The sequence below is a fragment of the Pipistrellus hanaki genome (assembly GCF_964339955.1).
Source record: "Pipistrellus hanaki genome assembly, chromosome: 3".
In the NCBI taxonomy this organism is placed as follows: domain Eukaryota; kingdom Metazoa; phylum Chordata; class Mammalia; order Chiroptera; family Vespertilionidae; genus Pipistrellus; species Pipistrellus hanaki.
In genome coordinates, this window is record NC_140505.1 from 158,256,360 (window position 1) to 158,276,184 (window position 19,825).

Consider the following 19,825-nt stretch of genomic DNA (forward strand, 5'->3'; position numbering starts at 1 on the left):
ATATTTCCAGTCGCCAGGTGGCAGCATTACTTGACATCCCATGACTGTTTTGTAGCTGCCAATCTGCGCTTCTCATTTGCTTTACCCTTTTCACCCAGTCACCTGCTTTGTTAAACACATGCCTGCAGGATTGCTTGGAATAAAATGCGCAAGTCCCAGCCTAGAACCTGACCCATAAAAGGGTTCTGTAACTACATTCAAATTTAGTGCTTTCCTCCTTAATCATTATCTTTCATTTTGTTATAATATTTTGTTAGTCAATCTATAGTTGGGACCAAACTTTAGTACTTATTAAAAATAACTATATAGCTTATTCAGTAATATTTACAACTTTAGTTATAACACCTAACTTTATGTTTTTTTGGTTGTTTTTTAAAAGATACTCCAAGACGGATTACAGAAATTTATTTATCCTCCAGCAACTACAGAAGACTTCGAAACAGAAAACTTTTTCCCGCCCATAGATGTCATGCTTGAGGTTCATAAAAACGTGATCTTTTTTGAGAATCCCCAGGTGGCAAGGTGGGATGCTGAAGGTACACTAGCTTTGACAATTATGTAACTAAAAGAGGCATGCTAAAACAATCATAAACAGAGAGAGAAATGCATGCTTTTCTCTGGGAGTGTTCAAGTTGTAGGAGAGGCATATAGAGAAAAACATCACAACATGACACAGTGGTGTGCTTTCAGAGATGGGAGTGCTGCAGAGCAGAACAGTGACTGAGTCAGTCTCGAAGGTTTAGGATGAAATATTCAACAGGTCCTCAAGAGACTAAGAGAGCATTCTCCTACGAGACTTTGCATGGATATATATCTTCATTTCTCTTGGGTATATATCTAGGAGTGGAATTGCTGAGTTGAAAGATGAAAATATGTTAACTTTTTAAGAAACTGCCAAATTGTTTTTTTCAAAGTAGCTGTGCCATTTTACATGCCTGCTAGCAATACAAGTTTTCCCATTTCTCCACATCCTTGCCAACGTTTGCTGTTATATCTTTTTTATTATAACCGTTGTGGTTTTAATTTGTATTTCCCTAATGACCAATAATGTTGAGCTTTTTTTTTTTTTTTTTAATATATCATCCTTACATATATCTCCTTTGGGGACATATTTATTCAAACCTTTTACTCATTTTGAAATTGGGTTGTGTTTTATTATTGAGTTATAAGACACACAAAAGACCACCTATTATATAAAAAGTCAAAAAAGGCAAATCTTTAGAGATGGGAAATATATTAATGGTTGTCTGGGGCTGGAATATGGGAATGAACTAAAAATGGACACAGGGAACTTACCAGGAGGATAATAATGTGCTTAAAAACTGGATTGTGGTGATGGTTGCAAAGTTGGGTAAATTTACTAAAATAATTTAATCGTATACTTAAGACAGGTAAATGTCAAAGCTGTTTAAAAAAAGAAAAAAGAGATTCTCTAAGAGGTTCTGAACTGCAGGGAGAAAGAACTGCATGTGCAGAGGCACACGGGTGCATGAGGTTGTTAGGGAAGGAAAAAAGCGGTGGCAGAAACCAGGTGTGAAGAACTGGTAAGGGTGAAGCCAGAAATGTGAGTCAAAGCTTCATTTGCAGGTCTTGCAGAACAAGCGTGACCCTGTAGATAGGAAGAAACTCCCAGCAAGGTTGGTTTTTTGTTGAAATTCTATTCTAAACAGTTATTTAGGTTTTATTCAACCTATTTTTGTATAGAAAAAAATTAAAACTAATGTCATTTGCTTTAATCTAAAAGATAAATGTTGGAAAACTGATGGCATCAGTAATATAACTTATAAATCAGAAGAAAGAGTTATAACATTCAGCCTGGACACTTTGGGCCCTGTTACCTTGATTCAAGATACTCATATTAACATGCCATACCAGTCATGGGAACTAAGACCATTTGATGTGAATAAAGTACTTTTGACTGTGACTACAGTATTTGCTGAGATTCAAATACAAATTAAGGTAAGTCATTGTTACAGCAAGTCACATCCAAGAGGTAAGCCTCATTGGTGACTATAAGAAAGAGTGTGAAAACAATCTATCACTGGTCATTTACATTCAGAAATGTCTCTTTTTTTTTTTTTAAGAAACTTTATTTTCCATCAATTTTATTTTACTTTCTGTCTAAAAATCTGTATAAGAACAGCTAAGACCCTTGAGTGGTCATTTCTACCTGTTCAGTGGCCTAAGCAGTGAGGGCTGCAGCCCAGGCTTCAGTAGGGAACTGCTGTTGAAATGACTTTTATAAATAAATATGTTTAATATAGACCTTGAGCTATAATTTCTGAACAAAATATTAATTAGATGGTAAATAACATGTAAAAAGCGAGGCACAAATTTATACCCTAAAGTTAGTAGGAATAGACCAATTAATGAAGGTACAAGCCTGGTTGCAGTATGACTTTCAGAGAGTGTTTGACCCTCTCCTAAGAAGTGTCCTGATCTTTATCACCAAGCCCAGGGGTCCTCAAACTTTTTAAAGTGGGGGCCAGATCACGGTCCCTCAGAGAGCTGGAGGGCCGGACTATATGAACTACTAATCCCTACTGTAACGCCTTGGCTGCGCTCACTGCCCAAAAAACCTGGCGGGCAGGATCAGACTCCCCTGGGGGCTGCATGTGGCCCACAGGCCGTAGTTTGAAGACCCCTGAAAGCCCATTGAAACCCCCTTTGTGAGGTTTCTCTTTCCAGGAGCCTGTATTACTGGGCAGTCATAAATTAGCCTGGAGACAGAAAGTAGATTAGTGGTTGCCTGAGGCTGAAGATGGGAGTGGGGATTAACTGTACATTGGCATGAGGGATGAGAGGAGGATGGAAGTGTTCTAAAACTGATTTATGGTGACCATTGCACCACTCAGTCAAGTTTTAAAAAAAAAATCACTGTATTCTTCATTTGAAATGGGTGAATTTATGATATGTAAAGTATACCTCATTAAAGTTGTTTTAAGAGAGAGCTAGCCTGAAATTCTTAAGAATGTGGAAGACTAGAATTAGTCAAGCTTTGCTTTTGAAAGCAAATGAGAGGTGTGAATTTTGTACACCTTTGAACTTCCAGTTTAAACTTTGCAAACTTTAAAACTATAAAATAATTTTGCATTATGTTAAGTCTTATGTAATTATGTAAATAATTATCCTTAAACAGTGTAGCCTGATTGCTATCAAATAGCTATTATAATTCAATAGGAACATACGTAGTATTCTTAGATCATAACTTATAAAATAGGAGATCTGAAAGATCCTTTAGTTCAGTCCCCTTATTGTTCAGATAAAGCACCAGAAGGTAACATGGAGACCTGGTGGCAGAGCTTTCAGATTGGTCCTAAGATATACCTTCCCTGCATTCCTTTTAGTATTGAATGTGCTAGGGCTTAAAGAACCCTAAGGCTAGAACCAGAATGATAATGAAGTAAGAATTTCTTTAACTTGTATGAAAGCTTTTTTTTTTTTTTTTTTTTTTTTTTATACTAGGAAGGCCTCTGCATGTTAGCTTCAGTAACAATCGGTGAAAAAAACTATCTCTCTATGTTGGAAGGAAAATGGATGAGTCCTATTTATTTCATTATTACTTTACAAGAAGCTGGGTTGAATATCTTCCCTAATGAGTACTCTCATTTTTATGTGGCTAGAAACCAAAAGGTAAGAATGAATCTTTCCAAACTTAATGTAATGGACATTTAGAATGCTAATAAGTATTAAATTGTATATAAATCTTAAAAGAACATCATGGGTTTTCTATATTCATTTATATAAGATTATAGTTAGAAAAGAATAAATGGCAAGTTCAGAAATTCAGAATTTCTCTAAAGTTTAATGGTCTTCCCCCGAAGAAGTAAGCCTTTAGTATAATCTTCACTTGACAAGAGGAGGACACCCACAATTGGCCAGTGTTGGTGCAAGGGTAGTCAGAACCATGTCACAATTTGTATATGTTTTTGTTTCTTCCAGACTAGTTATATGTAAGACTTTTTTAAAAAATATATTTTATTGATTTTGTACAGAGAGGAAGGGAGAGAGAGAACTAGAAACATCGATGAGAGAGAGTCATCGATCAGCTGCCTCTTGCACACCCCCTACTGGGGATATGCCTGCAACCAAGGTACATGCCCTTGACCAGAATTGAACCCGGGACCCTTCAGTCCCCAAGCCGAAGCTCTATCCATTGAGCCAAACTGGTTTCGGCTATGTAAGACTTCTTAAAAGAGTAAATGACTGAGCAGTTTCCCAAACAGGATAAGTCAGATGAAATCAAACACACATACAGACAACTGGTACACAACCCACTTCCTCCTGGGCCTTGGCAGAGGCTCCCTGTAGATGCATACAACACACAGCCTGCTTTGTGTTACTGGGAAGGCTGTAGCTCAATGAGATCCTTCCTTATGAAACTGTTAGCTCTCTGAGGATGGGAAGTGCCTTTTGATCAATTTGGATGGATTCTTCTAGCACCTCACATATCCCTAGAATACAGTAGATGGTTAGTAATATTTGACATATGAATGAAGACAAATTCTCTCCTTATCACGAGAGGTGTTTTGAGCAGATGAGTTCAATCCTCAAGAACAAGTTTTTATTATACCAGAAAAATGACAATATAGGTAGACATTTATGTAGCATCTGAAAATAATTATCTCAAGAGTATGTACACATGTGAGTGTGAGTGTGTGTGTGTGTGGGGGAATACCACCTTGATTTTAGTAACTTAAATTGCCAGTTACTCTGCAAATGCTGAATATAGTGTAGTCCTCATTTACTTAGAATATTAAAGAATTTCTTTTTCTGACCACCTATATTCTAGTATTCTAGGCATGTTTTAGATGCTTAGGATACATTAGTGATTTTTTTTTTTAAAGTTCCTGACCTTGTGGAGCTGACATTTTAGTAGGAGACAAAAAATAAGCAATAAGCATAAAAAATGATTTCATGTTAAAGGTAAATAAGAGCTATGGGCAAAAGAAAAGGTAGATCATGAATTCTGGGGTTAGGGCAGTGTACAACATCAAATATGGCTTTGGGGGCTCGGTGAGAAGGAAAAGATTTGAGCAGAACATGAAGGTGGGGAATGTAACCAAGTGGATATCTCAGGGAGTAGCTTCCAGGCTGAGCAGCCTAGAAGATTGAAGGAACAGCAAGGAGGCCAGGTGCTTGGAGTGAGCAAAAGGAGAAGAGAAGATAGGTCAGATAGATATTGAGATGTGTGTGGGAGGGTGTCAGATCACACAGACCCTGACGGATCACTGTTAGGACTTTGGATTCTATTCTGAGAGCCAGGAAAAGCCATTGCCCCGTTTTGAAAGGGGAGTCACAGAATCTGACTTGCATTTTAATGGCTTCTTCTGTGTTGAGATAAACTGTAGGAGGCCAAGGATGGAAGGGAGACTTGTTGGGAAGGCTCTATGATCAATTCTATTGACTTTTATATTGACAGGATCCTTTGGTGGAAATGAAAGCTTATCGACAAATGGCCTTGCTAAGCTCTGCTTTTGCATTTGGTTGGAGCAAGTGGAATATGCAATGTGGTCCTGAAAAAGTTATATTTAAGGTAGAGTATGCAAAAGCCCATAACACCACTTTGTCCTCCAAAAGAAACGGTATTCAAAGGCTAAGAGAATATAGACCGTTTTCTCCTCTTAAAAATGGGAGGAGGGAATAACACTCAAAATGAAGTTTTAAAACCATTTTTTTTTTAATTTTATCAAAAATATAAAGCTAAACTATGTGAAGGGTTGTACCTTCATTGCCCATTATGGTACCAAATGCTCTTGATTTCAGACTAGAGTCCTTTTATCTCGTTATAGTGACTCCCTTTAATGCGAATATATATCAATGGTTCACGAACTTTTTGGCACATTTGCTACTTACATGATAAATTCTAAAAGCTGACTAATTAATGTTTGAGAGTAAATTAGCCACCATATTTATTTGTCTTGTTTATTGTGGTTCTCCCACTACTAGAACCTAAGCTCTTTGAGGACAATCATTAATTACTGATTAATGTTTGGTTTGTTATATTCCCAGCAACTGGAATAGTTGTTGATTGAATTATGGAATAGTTGTTGATTGAATTAATGCATTTTGGGGATTGAGTTGAGCCCTTCAACTAATACTCTCCTGCCAAACTATTTAATTGGAATAACAGATTTCTCTAATTTTCTTTCTTTAGGTGAGTGAACACCTTACTCAGGAAGAGACACCTATTGAGAATCCTAATTGGACTCTTTTAATGTTTAGTGGCAACCGAGCACTAAGGCTCAAGATTGACGAAGACAGTGAGGCATTCTCTGAGGCCCTGAAAGAGGAAACTGAGTTTCATTCTACTCTCTATCACATGATTAAGGATTTTGCTTCTGTGGAAGCAATGGAGAAAGTCTTGAGCCCTGACCACCAGTTTATTCACTCTGTGTGCCATATGCTACTCTGTACTCGAATATTCAGTTATTCTTAATCTCTATTGATAAACTTTATTCAGAATGAAGAATCAAGCAACTCAAAGGAAAAAAATCAGGAATTTTCTCAATAAAATGTAGCCAGTGACTATATTTCAAATAGGCTATTAAAATGACCTAATCAGAATTTTTTACTCAAATTTTATTTTGTAACATGTGGGGTTCTTTTCCTATGAACACTGGCTCACTGAGATTTAATGATTCTTTATTTCAACAAAAGTTAACAAACAACTTTATATAATATATCCTTCTCAATAAGCTCATTAAAAGGTCATGGGAAGGTAATCACAAAAAGAGGGAATTTAAAAATCTTAGTCATTCTGAGAACCTCTGGTTCCAGGCTACACTCTCCCAGCTATATGTTACTCATTTACAAAATTCGGATACTGAAACTTTAAAAAATCAAGATACACACATTAGGACGTCCTACAGTCACACTGGCGGTGGCCCGTTGTGTTGGAGTCTGGTAAATGGCCACAAGATATGTTCTAGAGACATCCAGGAGTCTCCATCCTGGGTGGGGGCAGCATCCACGGACTTCTGGAAAAACCGGCCTGTGAGGAAGCTTATCAAAGCTGCAAACAGTACAACCAACGCAACGGAAAGCCAGAGTGCCTTATTAGCCTTCCTGATGGAGGTCTTGAGATTTGTTGCCCAGGAAGCTATTGTGTCATAGCTACAAGGAAAATACAGATTCAGAATTTGGTCATCACAGTAACCTGTTATTAGAATCACTTCTTTCGTCAACAATACCTATCAAATCATTGACCAACACTGCTTTGTAATAAACTGCATGATGTGATCTAATGTCTCGGTTTGGGCCACAATCTGCCCCCCTTTATAATTGTCAGAATTAAAGAAATAATATGTGGTTATGGTGAGAATCTGAAAATGCTGTGATTCAGGCATCATTTAACTCCTAACAAGTACATACAACTATTTATCTTAATTCAGGGAAAGCGGCGTGTTTCTACAGTGGAAACAAAAATATTACTTATTGAATAGAGTAGAATATCTGTGTATGACATATGTATAGATAAATAGGTCATTTATTTCTCACCATACCATAGATGTCTGGTGTACTGACATTTAAACTCTATTTCTTTTAGAGACGCCCACACAAAAAGGTTACATATTTACAGCATCATTTAAGTCTTTGACACTGTGCTAAGCATTTTACTCATGGTAATTCATCTAGTCATGACCTCAGGACAAAGGTACTGGTGTCACCCGTTTTATAGATGAAGAACTGGGTGAAGGTGCCCAGCCACAGAGCTCGCTGGAGAGCTGGGTGTGGAGCTGGGCCTCCTGGCGGCTGGGCCAGGCTCACACAGGATGCTCCTCCCTGTTGTCACTCACAGGTTCAGGACTAACCCCTGCAGACCACTTGAAGTTTGCTATTCATCTTAAATCTCACAGTTGGACAGTACTTTAAATAAAGTAATTTAATCCTGGGTAATCCTGTTTACCCTGCCTTGCCCTTCCCCATTCCACGAAAGTGACAGAATTTGGTAGGTAGACAACTTACAAGGAAGAGACATCCCATTTCGATGGATTATTCCTCTTTTCAGAAAGACTTTGCTTCCTTGTCCTTTCTATGATTTCTTCTCCGGGGGGCTCTGCATCATCTTTAGTTCTGTAAGTAAGTGTTGTTGTTTTTTTTTAAATATACAAAACTAGGAATAATGTGCTATGATTATAAAATACCAGAGGCCCGTTCATGATATTCATGAAATAATAGGCTTTCCTTCCCCTGGCTTCACTCCCAGCCGCCTGGAGCCAGCAAGTCCTCACTTCTGTCTGGAGCACCACTCCAGTAGCTCCCTCTGCCGCCTCCCTTCCCCTCATAGCAGACTTCACTCCACTCAGCACCTGTATATGTAAATTAACCTCCATCTTTATTGGGTTAATTTGCATACTCTGGCAGTGGGCATAGCGAAGTGGTGGTTAATTTGCATGTTTCTCTTTTATTAGATAAGATTGCTACATTTCATTGTGTTAATAAAGATGCACACAAATATTTGACAAATATCTAGTTCTAAAAGTCATATCACCAAGTTTATTTAACCATTTTGTTTTCACCAAGTATTTTTCTACCATGTGGACTATAATAACCTATCTTAGTTGATTTTACTCTTTTCTTTGTAGGCTTTTCGGTCAATGGTAAATAGGAATAACATCAAAGTGTTGTTTCTTCTATTTTTCTAAAAATCTTAATTTTAAAACTTTATGAAAATATTCTCAGTGCAAAACTAGTTAAAATATGCTAGCAGTGTTTAGCAATCTGGCAAATGGTGACTGAATTGGCTTTATTTTAAATAACTTCATATTATCTAAAGAGGGATGCCCTGACCTGAACAGAACCTTTCATTATTATGTTCACTGCTGAGTTCAAGCTCGTGATACCCTCACAATTGCCAAAGGGAACTGTCTCAAAGTGGTGGTTGTTGTTTTAGTAAAAAATTACAGGGACAGTCTGATCAAGAGGAGGTAGGGGAGGGTGGGGGTAAAGAGGAGAGATCAACCAAAGGACTTGTACACATGCATATAAGCCTAACCAATAGACACAGACAACAGGGGGTGTATGTGAGGGTATGAGTAGAGGGGTGGAGGGGCAATGGGGCAATAAAGACACATATGTAATTCCTTAATCAATAAACAAACAAACAAAAATGGCAGAAAAAAATACAGGAATGTATGTGGTAGATTTTAGTTTAGTCTTTAAAGGAAATAAGGCCCAAAAGCCAGATTCAACAGCATTCTTATAAGATTCTCAGTTTTAGTCTTTCGTTTACAAAGACTTCTCAGTAAATATCATACTATACTAACAAAAAGCAAATAATACATTGTACTCATTTGAAGGAAACTCTTGATCTTTTTTCTGCCCCAGATCAGTAAACATCCATTATGGTAACTCTTAAGAGTTTTCAGCACATGCAGCAGACTCTGGGGAGTATTAAAAAACTTTAAAGGTAGGCCCTATGTCTCACTCATCTCTGTATCCCTTAGGATTGGTGTAGGGTCTGTCACACACTAGGCTCTCAAGGAACATGTTGAACATGAACATAAAATCATTTCATTAAGGTCTTCGCAGATGAGGAAACTGAGGCCAAGGAAGGTTAAAGCAATTTGTCCAACGTCACCCATGGACTTATAGGCATTTGTCATGTCTCTCCTTCCTGCCCTCTCTCCCTTGTGCTATAGAAGTATATTTTATGTAACTTGCTAGATATAGAGTAGTCATGTTGAGTTTTATGTTTCTCCTACTCTTCATTTATGTAAAGGGAAGATTATATATATATTACAGATGTGCCTATGGTATATATATAATTCACATATTTTTTATTCACTGTCCCCCCATCCCTGCTGGCAAGATACCTGCCTGTACAGGGAAAAACATTATCTTTACAAATCTAGAAAATTACAGGGCCTTTTCTAACTTAAGACCAAAAACCTTGCAGTTCTGAGCTCTACAAGAGTTTATTCACAAATAGCTTTTATGTAGTGCTTTGCAGTTTATAAGTCTTAAACAATGAATTAGCTTTTTAATGATGTAATGCTGATCTCATCTCCACAGAATAAAAGTGATCCCCACTGTTTATGCCCAGCTTGCATCAGGTTAACAAACACACGCTTCACCTACTTGAGCTCACATTTTTCTTCTTCACCATCTGCCCAGGAATAGGTGCTGATAAACCGTTGTAATGAGGGGCGGTGTTCACTCTGCTTTGACCCCAAAACACGCCTATAAAAGATGATCATATCCACTTGTCATATCAAATATATCCATACCCATTATTAACTTATTTCCCACTCCCGAACTCATTACAAAAGTTATACGTCCTAATTATTTTCCTTGGCACTCGCATATTGCTTATTAAAAAAATAAAACATTTTATTATATGACAATTTTAAAAATTATTCTGCTTATATCATTTATTTCAAACCCTTATTTTAACACAGTTAAAATTACTAAAGTTACCAAAGAGCAACCATATAATTATACTTACCAACTACTTGACCTCCTACTGAATCGGTCATTGTTTTCCTTCCCAGCAGTCTTTAAAGTTCAGGTGTGAAAGAAATGATAAAATATGAATTTAATGAAGAATTTCATATGTTTTTCTTATATGAAAATGACTTTGCTTTTGACTGAGAATAGTTAGAAACTTGCTTACCATTGCTGCAGTGCCAATATTTCTGGGTAAAGAGGCAATTGTCACTCTTCGAAGAGAAGATGGCTATTCAAAAGGGGGAAGCAAACATTTAGAAAATTCTTACTATTTTATTCTTGTATGCAACACTGATGAGTGTATTTGTACATACGCATCCATGCACTTGACTACTGCTGAACTAAACAGCAAACACTAAAAAGGATCCTGTTATGAGTAAATTGCCTTCCAGAAGTATTCTACTCATTTACATTTCACCTTTCCTAACATTGGGTGAGTCTGATTTTTGCCAGTCAAATAAAGGGCATAAGCTTTTTTGTTTAGGTTTGCATTTATTTGACTTTCAAAATATTCAACACGTTTTCCATGTTAAATACCGTATTTTCTGGCGTATAAGACGACTTTTGAAACGGAAAAAAGTCAACCGAAAATCGGGGGTTGTCTTATATGCCTAGTATATCCAGAAAAAATGTCTCAATATGCCGCTAAACGAATTTTCCAACTCGATCCCGCACCAGTCACTGCAAGGCTGCTCGGACCGCCTCTCTAACTCAGCCAATCCAAGCAGGCTTTTTATGCATGCAAATTATACATGTTCTGTACCCGAAGCTACACTGTGTTCTAGTAAAAAGCCTGCTCAGATTGGCCAGAGTCAGAGAGGCAGTCTATTAAAAAAACAACTGATGTTGCCTTGGAAGTGGGGGGTAGTCTTATACAGCGAATATAGGCCTAAACCTATGTTTTAACTGTAAAATTAGGGGGTCATCTTATACGCCGGAAAATATGGTAACCATCTGAGAACTACCTGTCTATGATCTCCGCCCATATTAATTTTATTCATGATATTTTGGGCAAAAAATGTTTTCATTGTTAATACAGCCAAGTCTCTTCATCTCTTCCTCTCTTTTGTTACCATTTCTTTTAGAAAGATTTCCTCTACTAAGAGGAGCTAAATATAGACCTATATTTTACCTTTTTAAAATTGCTTCATTTTTTCCATTTAATGCATTTAAGAATGGGCATATTACTTTAATGAATGGGTGTGTTTTTCGATCCACCTTGAGACTTGCACAGAAAAAAATGTTATAAAAAAAATGTATTACGTGGTTCTTAAAGTTTGAGTAAGTACAGCTTCAGGAAATAAAAATATTTTAAATGTAGGAAATAAAGTTTTATGCCAATCTTTTTCTTAAACCATTATCCCTAAATTATTTTCATAGGTTAGTTGAGCATCAACTAACCACAGGTTTATGGTCCATGAAACTTGGGTCCCAATCATGGTTCTACCACTACATACATCACAACTAATCAACTAACTTCTGTGCTTCTCTCTTTCCTCATGAGTGAAAAAGAAATTTGGATGGAATGATTTTAGAGTCACTTGCTCAAAAATCCTATTACTACATTCTTAGCAATCCTGATTTTCAAACACCCTGATTCTTAGTTAAGCATACAGCCTCCAGAATAAAAAAAAAACAACAAAAAAACCTACAACTGTATTTCCAGTCCTATTTGCAACTAAAGTGAAAAGGGAAATGTTTTCTGGGACTTCTAGGAAGTTATTTATTTATTTATTTATTTATTTATTTATTTATTCTAAATATATTTTATTGATTTTGTACAGAGAGGAAGGGAGGGAGATAGAGAGTTAGAAACATCGATGAGAGAGAGTCATCGATCAGCTGCCTCTTGCACATCCCCTACTGGGGATATGCTCGCAACCAAGGTACATGCCCTTGACCAGAATCGAACCCGGGACCCTTCAGTCCCCAAGCCGACGCTCTATCCATTGAGCCAAACCGGTCTCGGCTAGGAAGTTATTTTTAAAGGGCAAGGGAATACCTGTCTTTCCTTTTTCTTGGAATGTGACTGGGTGTAATGGCCAGGCCTCACTGCAGAGGCCTCTGACACCAGAGTATGGACCCAAAGAGCTGAGTGGATGAAGCAGTTAGAAAGGAGGAGGCCTGCCCTGTGGATTTTGTGAAGCTATTTTGCTTTTGGTGGATTTCCTATTTCCAATTCCCATTTTACATGACAGATACTGTTGTTTACAGCTTCCTTCTCACCACCAGTCACATTTAATTGATAAACCAACATAACAAGAAATATAAAAGCATACACTTGAGCAAATATACACACACATATATGCATACATGTCAATTGTTTTATGATCTACATTCAAAGCTATGTTGCTTCAAATATTTAAAAACCAACCCCCTAAAATATTTGATAGACATCTTTAAAGTGAATCAGTAGATAAATTATTAATTACCTTGGAGTTTAGAGAAGCTGAGCGTTTTTTAATTTGACAGTCATCTAAAGGGAAAACATTTGCACATTTTAGAAACTATATTTGTAATTTCTGTTAACGACAGAAATTTGTAATTCTTTACAAAACAAAAACAAAAACCAATGATCAGAAACTATTTAAGATCCTGAAGACAGCTGATGGTATAAATATTTAGTTATTGTTTATTTGGTGATTCATAAAAATGACCACCTTAACGAACAGAAAACAGTCCACTATGTTACTACATATGTCCAGAATGCTGACCTGGCACATAGTAGGTACTAAATTAATATCTTTTGAATAAATGAACCCAAAATTTCAGATAGAAGATACCAACTATGGTTACTTTTCTTGAAGAAGGGACAGATCATTAAGAATTCTCAGAAGTTCATACTGCTTATTTAACAGAAACTAAGATTTATATAAACCTTATCTTAATATATTTTCCATGGCCTTACATGTGTCCCTATTTCCCAATTCATTAGTCAGCTTTACTATGTTAGGGTTATTCCTTCTTTGAGGAATACAAAACCATGATTGATGAGAACATTAAGTTATTCTGCCTTACTTTGTGTGGAGAAAGAACCAATTTTAACATATTCCTAAGTAGGAGAACACTAGGGTCAACTCAATTGATTGGATTATATATATTCTCTGATCTCAACAATTTAAATTTATTCAATGAATTTTTTAAAAATATGTTTTTATTGATTTTAAAAAGAGAGGAAGGGAGAAGGAGAGAGAGGGAGAAACACTGATGAGAGAGTAACATCATTGATCAGCTGTTTCCTGCACACACATCCCTCCCCCCCCACCACTGGGAATTGAGCCTGCAACCCAGGCATATGTCCTGACCAGGAATCAAACCAGCAACTTTTCAGTGCACGGGATGGTGTTCAACCCACTGAGCAACACCATTCAGGACATATTTAATGAAAATTTTTATGTCATTATCAAAATCCTTGTCTCCAGCCTGTTATTTAACTGACATCCTACTTTTGGCTATGCAGATGACAGGAATGAGTTATTCTTTTAATATAACTTTAACTTAAGACCTAACAAGTAGCAAGAGAGAGAATGAAAAAGATAAATGTTAGGAAAACATAACTGGCACTATTATCTTAAATTTGTATTACCTTCATCTTCCAGAGGGTTAAAAGACCTTTCATTTTGCAAAAGAACCTGTTTCAGTTCTTCTAATTCAGCGTGTTCTTTGGCATACATTCTCTTCAGATTTTCTACATGCTGAATCATTACTTCAACTGCTTTGCTAACCCGGCTTTCCTAGTAGAAAAAAAAAGAAAAAGAAACACATTTGTATTGAAAATACTATTCTTGATACCCAGTTAAAAGATGGTAATTAGAAACATTCATTTATCTTTATCCCTAAATCCCACTAAAATGCCAACAAAGGTATTTCTATTAAAAAAAAGAAAAAGAAAAAAAAAAGGCCTGAGTCCACCAGAGCAAATGAAACAGAAGATATAATAGCAATACAAATTTGAAAGCCCACTAGAACAACTCTTGGTAAATGACTAAGACGTGAAAAAGCTGAACCCTAAAAGAAGCAGGAAGAAAAGCCTAGAAGCAACCTAGGGAAGCGCTGAAGGACCAGGGGATAGTGGCATCTCTGGGATTAAACTCCAAGGTGGGAATGTGAACAGAAGAGATGGCTGACAATCCATGTAAAAAGTGATTACTCCACAGATGCCCTCCCTTACTCAAGCCAGCTGAGCAACTACCCTTCCACCACTTTGGTGAAAAACTACAAAGACTGAATAAAGAGGGTCTGTGGGTTAGGTAGGAAGAGATAGTTGATGGAGGTTCATTCTAACATGAATGGATGTAAGCAAAAGTCTGTATATATAATGAATAATGAGATCCCTAGCCTTATTCTCCCTTCAAGCTCCAAACACTGATAACCAGGCTTATACCTCAAGGCAGGTGGCTAAAAGATATTTCTCGAAGGAATCTAACATCCCAAGATGAGGGTCCTAGAACTGCTGTCAGTAAGAGCACTCCAACGCAACATCCTAGCTTGTGAGAAACTCAGGGCCAACAAGAACCCTCCCCACTCAACACACACAGAGTTCCCAATCAGCTGTATAATAATGGTCCATCAGATGTTGGAGGAAAGCCTCTAGCACAAATGAAGAACAGAAAAACAAAACAAAACAAACAAACAAACAAACAAAAAAACAAACAAGCTAGAGGAAACAAACCAGAGAAAAATAAAATCTTCAAGGAAACAACCAATATCTTGGTTGTTACAAATTATTGCATCTATGAAATAAGAATAAGGTATTAGTTAAAAGCATTCTAAAAACAAAAGGAGTCTGGAATTCTAAAATATGACAAACATTTTTTTTTTTTTTTTTTTTTTTACAGAGAAGACTGGGAGGAGATGATGATGGTTTAAGGAAAAAGTGTGAAGTTGATATTTAGAAGAGAGGGAGGGTGAAACATGGGAGGCCCTATGGATCCACATGAAGTTTATGATACTGAATTTCAAGAGAGCTAATCAGTATATAGGTCTAATGTTAGAGATATAGATATAAATTTTTAAAAAAGCCAAAGAGTTGAAAGCTATTTCTCTTTAATGTAGAGTAATGGATAATAAGCCTTAATAGAACTACTTAACTTTTTATTTTTGTTTTAGAAAGAGAGGAAGGAAGAGGGAGCGAGAGAAACAGTGATGAGAGCGAAACATCAACATCAATCGGCTGCCTCCTGCATAATGGGGATTAAGACAGCAACCTAGGCATATGCCCTGACTGGGAATCAAACCTTTGACCTTCTGAGGCATTAGTTGATGCTCAACCAATGAGCCACTCTGGCCAGGAAAACTACTTAACTTTTTAAAACTATGTATATATAACTTTAATATAAATAAAACAATATTATTATATAGTGAGGAGATGAAAAGGAAATAGGATATTAAAAGTGTATAACAAATGATCGAACTAAAAATATCTCTACATTTGAATTTCTACTTCTTAGGAAAATATATTTTAATACATTTGTTTAAGTATAGATTACAAAAATTTAAATTTTCCTACATTTGCCCACAAGAAAATTTGAAATTCTACTTCTCTATGAATAAGTGTGCAAAGCTGCATATATGAGGATATTTATTATAGTAGTGTTTACAAGAACAAAATATCAAGCATATCCTGAAATGACCAAATATAGGGGATTGGTTAAGTAACTTATGATCTATTCAACCAAACCATAAAATAATGACATGAATTTATACCACATAGAAAGCTATCTGAGCTGTATGTTGAGTGAAAAGAAGCAGATTATAACACTGTATGAAGGCAGTGTCTAAAAAACTATAACAAAATTTTTATAATGACTGTCACTGGTTAATCCTATTATGAGATATTCTCTTTTACATTTTTATTCACATATGCCATTTTTCATTTTCAGTATTAAACATATATGTCTTATAAAATAAGGAAGAGTTTTCTAAAACTTATTCTTAGAAATATAATCTATAATTTCAGGGAAAATAATCATTTTAGTAATTTCATTATAACTACAGAAATAGAAAAAGATTACCTGATTAATGGCTCCCAACATCTCAGCCCTACTGGCCACTCGTAGTGTGCACTGGCTGAGGAACGTTATACTGTTCTCCAGCTTCTTGATGATCTCCTGTGCCTGGCTGTCCTCTTCACAAAGAGGTGTTAACAACTGCACAGAAAGCAAGGCATTAGGAAGCATCCGAGCCCCAAATCCAGCAAGCGATTCTAACACTATATTATAAAGCAGACAACAGTCAAATCTCAATTTTCCTGGTAAAGAATGAAAAGAACTGCTAAGACCAATAATGAAAGATACTGAAATATGAGTACTTTCATTGGCTATCAAATATGTAGGGGCTCACAAAGCCTTCTATATCTATTCTTGATCCCTTCTTAAAATTCTCAAATTTGCCCCACCTTTATGCGTATTTATATTTTTCTTCTACAATGGAATGGGCATCATTGGTAATGGTAAAGACATATGCTTATAAATGAGTTGAGTATATTATCTGAGGAGCATAGTTTGAACTTTTAAGAAAAATAATGGAAGTGTACTAAAATTAGATATGGTTCTGACTACTACACTTGCTCTTCCATTGATGACAAAGCAACTGGGCTGATTAGGTGGGTATGCCTTCATTGCCTTATGAATATTTCTCTCAAACCTGTGCCCTTCATCCAACATGATGGCTTTCCTCTTGGAGGACCATTCTCACTGGGGTGGGAACAGATTTAAGAATAGCAAGTTTGGAAGCCAACAAGCTACTGCTCCGTAGCTGTGTGATCATGAGCACATTTTGAAGACTTGCCCCAATCTAAAACACCATACACTTTGTATAGCAAAGAAAGAAAAAGTTCTGCCAATAAAATTATAAGGTACTATTGACTGTAAATTGCACCCTAATTCTAGAAAGGTTACACTGTCAAACTTTCTGATTTACTATTTCCTCATCTGTCAGGAAAAGACAATTATATCTTTTTTCCAGGAATACTGTGACATGAGAGGTAATAGATGCCAGTTGTTTGCCACAAAGTAGGTGTTCAATGAATGGCAGACACTTCTGAAGCAGACAGATATGTATGAGTAGCTAATCAATTGGAATAGCCATTAGCAATTTCCTTGGTAGTTTAAAAAACCACCTTAATTGTGAAGGGAAGAGCAGATATTAGTTCTCAGCCAATGGAAATGGTTTAACAAAACTGAATAATCAAGAAATAGACTATTTGAATAAATCAATAACTAGTAAGGAGATGAAGAGATATCAAAATATCCCAGCAAAACAAAGTCCAGTACCAGGTTTTACTATAGAATTCTACCAAACAACTAAAGAATTAACACCAATCCTGAAACTCTTCCAAAAAATTAAAGAGGAGGGAACACTTACAAGATAATTCTTTGTAGCCAGTATTATTATACTAATACCAAAGCCAGACTACAAGAAAATTAAGTATTCCTTTATGAATACTTATCTAAATAATCTCAACAAAATATCAGCAAACTAATTCAACAGCACATTAAAAAGGTTGTACCTATATGGCCAAGTAAGATTTGTTCTTGGAATAAAGGATGGTTTCACATATAATAATCAATTGATGCAATAGACCACATTAAGAGATTAAAAGATAAAACTACATTATCATCTAAATTATTGCAGAGAAATATTTGACAAGACTTAACACCCTTTATAATAAAAACAGTTAAAAAAAACCCACTAGAAATAAAAGGAAATTATACCTCAATGTAATAAAGGCCATAGATGAAAAGCCATCAGCTAACGTAATATTCAATGGTGAAATACAATTTTTTTTCTTATAAGATCAGAAACAAAGCAAGATGCCCATTCTCACCACTTCAATGCATTTTAGTACTGAAAGTCCTTGCCAGAGCAATTAGGCAAGTGAAAGAAATAAAATGCCACATTGGAGAGGAAGGAGTAAAATTATTTCTGTAATATAACCCCAAAGATTCCACAAAAGACTGTTAGAATAAATGAATTTAGCAAAGTTGTAGGATACAAATCAACATACAAAAACTAATTGCATTTATATACACTAACGATCCTATATAATGAAACCCTATAATAATTTAATTTAAAAAAGTAAAATAAATAAATAAACAAAAAATAAAACCCTAATATGCAAATAAATTGAATGGCAGAAACGACCTGTTCCTATGACATTCACTGACCACCAGGGGAGAGATGCTTAATGCAGGAGCTGCCCCCTGGTGGTCAGTGCACTCCCACAGGGGGAGCACCACTCAGCCAGAAGCCAGGCTCATGGCTGGGGAGCACAGCAGCAGTGGCAGGAGCCTCTCCTGCCTCCACCACAGTGTTAAGGACCCCTCAGTGTTTATCCCCCAAGGGGTCCTGGACTGCAAGAGGATACAGGCAGGCTGAGGGACTGCCCTCCTCCAGTGCATGAATGTCATGCACCACGTCTCTAGTGAACAATAAAAAATGAAATTAAGAAAACAATTTCATTTGCAATAGCACCACAGAGAACAAAATACCTAGGAATAAATCTTACCAAGGAGGTAAAGATTTGTACACTAAAAACTGCAAAACACTGCTGAAAGAAACTAAAGAAACATAAATAAAGACATCCTACATCATGAATTGGAAGACTTCAATTCTTCAAGATGTCCATACTACCAAAATCAGTCTACAGATTTAATGCAATCTCTATTAAAACCTCAATGGAATGTTTTGCAGAAATTGAAAAATTCATCCAAAATTCATATGGAATCTCAAAAGACCCCAAATAGCCAAAACAACTTAAAAAAAAGAACTTGGAGGACTCGTACTTTATGCTTTCAAATCATTACAAAGCCATAGTAATCAAAATTGTACTGGCATAAAGACAGACTTACAGATCACTGGAACAGAATAGAGTGCCCAGAAATAAACTTATGTACACATATATGGTCAAATTATCTTTGGCAATGGTTCCAAGAGTACACAATGAGGAACAGACTGACTCTTCAACAAATGATGTTGGAAAAAATAAATAGCCAGATGCAAAAAAGTGAAGTGGGACTCTCACATTATATATAAAAATCAACTTAAAATGTATTAAAAACCCAAAACTATGTAATTCTAGAAGAAAATATAGGATAGAGATTAATGACGTTGGATTTGACAATGATTGCTTGGATATGACACCAAAAGCACAGGCAACAAAAGCAAAAATAGACCAAACTTAAGTAATACATCAAACTTAAAAACGCTTGTGCATCAAAGGATAGAGTAAAATATGGAGTAGGAGAAAGTATTTGCAAATCACACATCTTTTTTTTTAAAATACATTTTATTGATTTTTTTACAAAGAGGAAGAGAGAGGAATAGAGAGTTAGAAATATTGATGAGAGAGAATCATCGATCAGCTGCCTCT

The 19,825-nt window shown here is 36.2% G+C and overlaps 2 protein-coding genes across 3 annotated transcripts in view; one reads left to right on the forward strand and one right to left on the reverse strand.

The window, feature by feature from the left end:
- The window catches only part of DNAI7 (dynein axonemal intermediate chain 7), a 51,549-nt gene extending 45,049 nt beyond the window's left edge, over positions 1–6,500 (forward strand). For both annotated transcript variants that reach the window (XM_084877231.1, XM_084877230.1), the window contains 5 exons: positions 380–536; positions 1,745–1,959; positions 3,466–3,633; positions 5,423–5,536; positions 6,158–6,500. In XM_084877231.1, the coding sequence (XP_084733357.1) occupies positions 380–536; positions 1,745–1,959; positions 3,466–3,633; positions 5,423–5,536; positions 6,158–6,439 (936 nt within the window). In that variant the 3' untranslated portion in view covers positions 6,440–6,500. The remainder of the gene's footprint in view (positions 1–379; positions 537–1,744; positions 1,960–3,465; positions 3,634–5,422; positions 5,537–6,157) is intronic.
- Positions 6,501–6,628: 128 nt separating this feature from the next.
- Positions 6,629–19,825, reverse strand: part of IRAG2 (inositol 1,4,5-triphosphate receptor associated 2) — a gene marked incomplete at its 5' end in the record, with an annotated part of 85,825 nt that continues 72,628 nt past the window's right edge. The window contains 8 exons of the mRNA XM_084876214.1: positions 6,629–7,116; positions 7,969–8,076; positions 10,084–10,185; positions 10,451–10,500; positions 10,619–10,681; positions 12,885–12,928; positions 14,039–14,186; positions 16,467–16,601. Of these exons, the coding sequence (XP_084732340.1) occupies positions 6,873–7,116; positions 7,969–8,076; positions 10,084–10,185; positions 10,451–10,500; positions 10,619–10,681; positions 12,885–12,928; positions 14,039–14,186; positions 16,467–16,601 (894 nt within the window). The 3' untranslated portion in view covers positions 6,629–6,872. The remainder of the gene's footprint in view (positions 7,117–7,968; positions 8,077–10,083; positions 10,186–10,450; positions 10,501–10,618; positions 10,682–12,884; positions 12,929–14,038; positions 14,187–16,466; positions 16,602–19,825) is intronic.